Source organism: Daldinia childiae (assembly GCF_008694065.1).
Source record: "Daldinia childiae strain JS-1345 chromosome Unknown Scaffold11, whole genome shotgun sequence".
Classification (NCBI taxonomy): Eukaryota; Fungi; Ascomycota; class Sordariomycetes; order Xylariales; family Hypoxylaceae; genus Daldinia; species Daldinia childiae.
Genome location: NW_022984652.1, coordinates 291,420 through 293,370, shown reverse-complemented (window position 1 = coordinate 293,370; position 1,951 = coordinate 291,420). Strand labels below are relative to the sequence as shown.

At 54.6% G+C, this 1,951-nt stretch overlaps 1 protein-coding gene across 1 annotated transcript; it reads right to left on the bottom strand.

Moving 5' to 3' along the window:
• Positions 1 to 710: 710 nt before the first annotated feature.
• Positions 711 to 1,646, bottom strand: GL218_08086 (putative octanoyltransferase; the record flags this gene model as incomplete). Its single annotated transcript, XM_033584875.1, has 1 exon — positions 711 to 1,646. One exon carries the CDS (start codon positions 1,644 to 1,646, stop codon positions 711 to 713), a length of 936 nt encoding a protein of 311 aa, XP_033441088.1.
• Positions 1,647 to 1,951: the final 305 nt, after the last annotated feature.

The following is a 1,951-nucleotide window of genomic DNA, read 5'->3' as shown; positions in this document are numbered from 1 at the left end:
TATCCTTCAATCTCAACGTAACGCCGACATCGGCCGCGGACCGCTGCATGAGATATCCCAGCATCCCTGATAATGGTGTCTGCAGCACGTAATTCACTGATTGATTCGTTCATATATACGATTCCTTCGAGACAGGCAGATTGAAAGACAGATGGATGGATGGATAGATAGATAGGAGCGGCCCGTCCGTCGCGCGGCCCGCCCGCCGACCGAGCGCTTCTAGCGGATATCCGGTTGCTAGTGCTGGTGTTGGTTAAGTTAGAGGCTTGGTGGTGGGGAGGGTCGCGTATACGTAGGCCTGGCTGCTGGCTACTGACTGCTGACTTTTCGGGGCTGGGAGGTTATGAGCAATCCCAACGCATAAATATGTATGTGTGTATGTATGTATGTATGTATGTACGTGTGTATACCCATACTCCAGCGCGTGTGTAGATCGATCGGGAGGGGTGTGGCCCTGGCGTGGAGACTTTGGGGCTAAGCTGGCAGAGGCGTGGCCAGCCCTGCTTCGTGGAACAGCTGTTCCATTGTTCGTGGTATCTGTCCGTACAGATCAAACCCCCACGATGATCCTCAGTACTTCGTTGTCTGGCTCAGTACGCGAACACGTGATTCGTTCGCATAAGGCGTTGAAGAGATGAGCATCATAGACGTGACGTATGTATCATATGGATAGATAATAAGGGACTCAAGGCGGCAGCGTATAGTACGAATCATGATTGCATCACTTGGCCCTCGATAAACCCAGCATCTGTGCCTGGTCCCACCGGTTCGAGTTGCAATTCCTTCTCCCACGTCTCCCAGTCCTCTTCCTCCACAGCGGCACCAGGTAGTTCTAGCCTCTCAGCGAACTCGGCAGCCCATGCAGCCGCGATATCCTCAGGTGCAATCTCGTGAGTAGGCAGCAAGTCTAATTGCGCGGCGATACTCGTAACACTCCTATCCCCCAATCCACACGCTACGATTCGCGCCCACGGGTTCGTCTCCTCGGTCCCAGTGACCGAGACACCGACGTTGACCGCTACGCCGAGACCCGTCACATGCCGCCGAAGGTGAACACCTAGCGCCGAGATCTTTTCCTCGTCTCTCGACAAGTCATCATCCTTGCGCACCCATACCCCCGGGTTCGAGGTCGTGAACCCAGCAACGCCGTATACACGGCGCAGCGTTGCAATAGTAGTCTTTTCCAGCAGACAGGTATAGTCACGCACGGAGAAGTGCGCATGCAGCGGGGACCGCAAGTCTATGACGGGCCAGAGTACGGCTTGTCCCGGACCGTGGTACGTAGTTAGCCCGCCGCGGGGCGCGTGTAAGACCTCGGGCGCAAAGACGGCGGTGGTGATGGACTCGTGGTCGTTACGGGAGGGCAATGATACGGAGAGAGGGGCGCGCAGACGCGCGAACTCGGAGGCGGATAGCGGCTCGGTCTGCCGCCTGCCGAGAGTATATGTGGGCGCCGGGATAAAGGAGACGAGGGTAGGAAGCGGAGGCGGGGCATGAAGTCGTCGCCATGGGTCGTCTTTCAGGGCCTTCCAGGCCAGTAGTTCCTTCTGCAGCCTTGACTGGACGCGGGTCGCCAGGGCATAGGTCGGGTACCTGGGCGGCGTGGTCCGGGGCCACGAGGGAATAGCAATGTGGCGGAGCGGCATTGGATGTCACGCTCTAGGAAAGGGAAGGGGAAGGAGAAGGAGAAGGGGGGATAGGGATAAAAGAGAGGAATATCTTTTAACCTAGGACTTGCTTTCTCCGGCAGGGTTGCAAAAAAAAACTACTGCAGACTATGAGCTGCACTTAACAGTACCTAGGTTAATAATAATAGAAAGCGGAGCAATGCCCAGGTTGAAAATGTTGAAAGATGGAAAAAAAGAGAATGAATTGAGGTTGTTCCTATGTAAATCTTACTATATTAGGTAAGGTATACGTTAGGTAACCTTAGGTATCTAACTCAACTAAA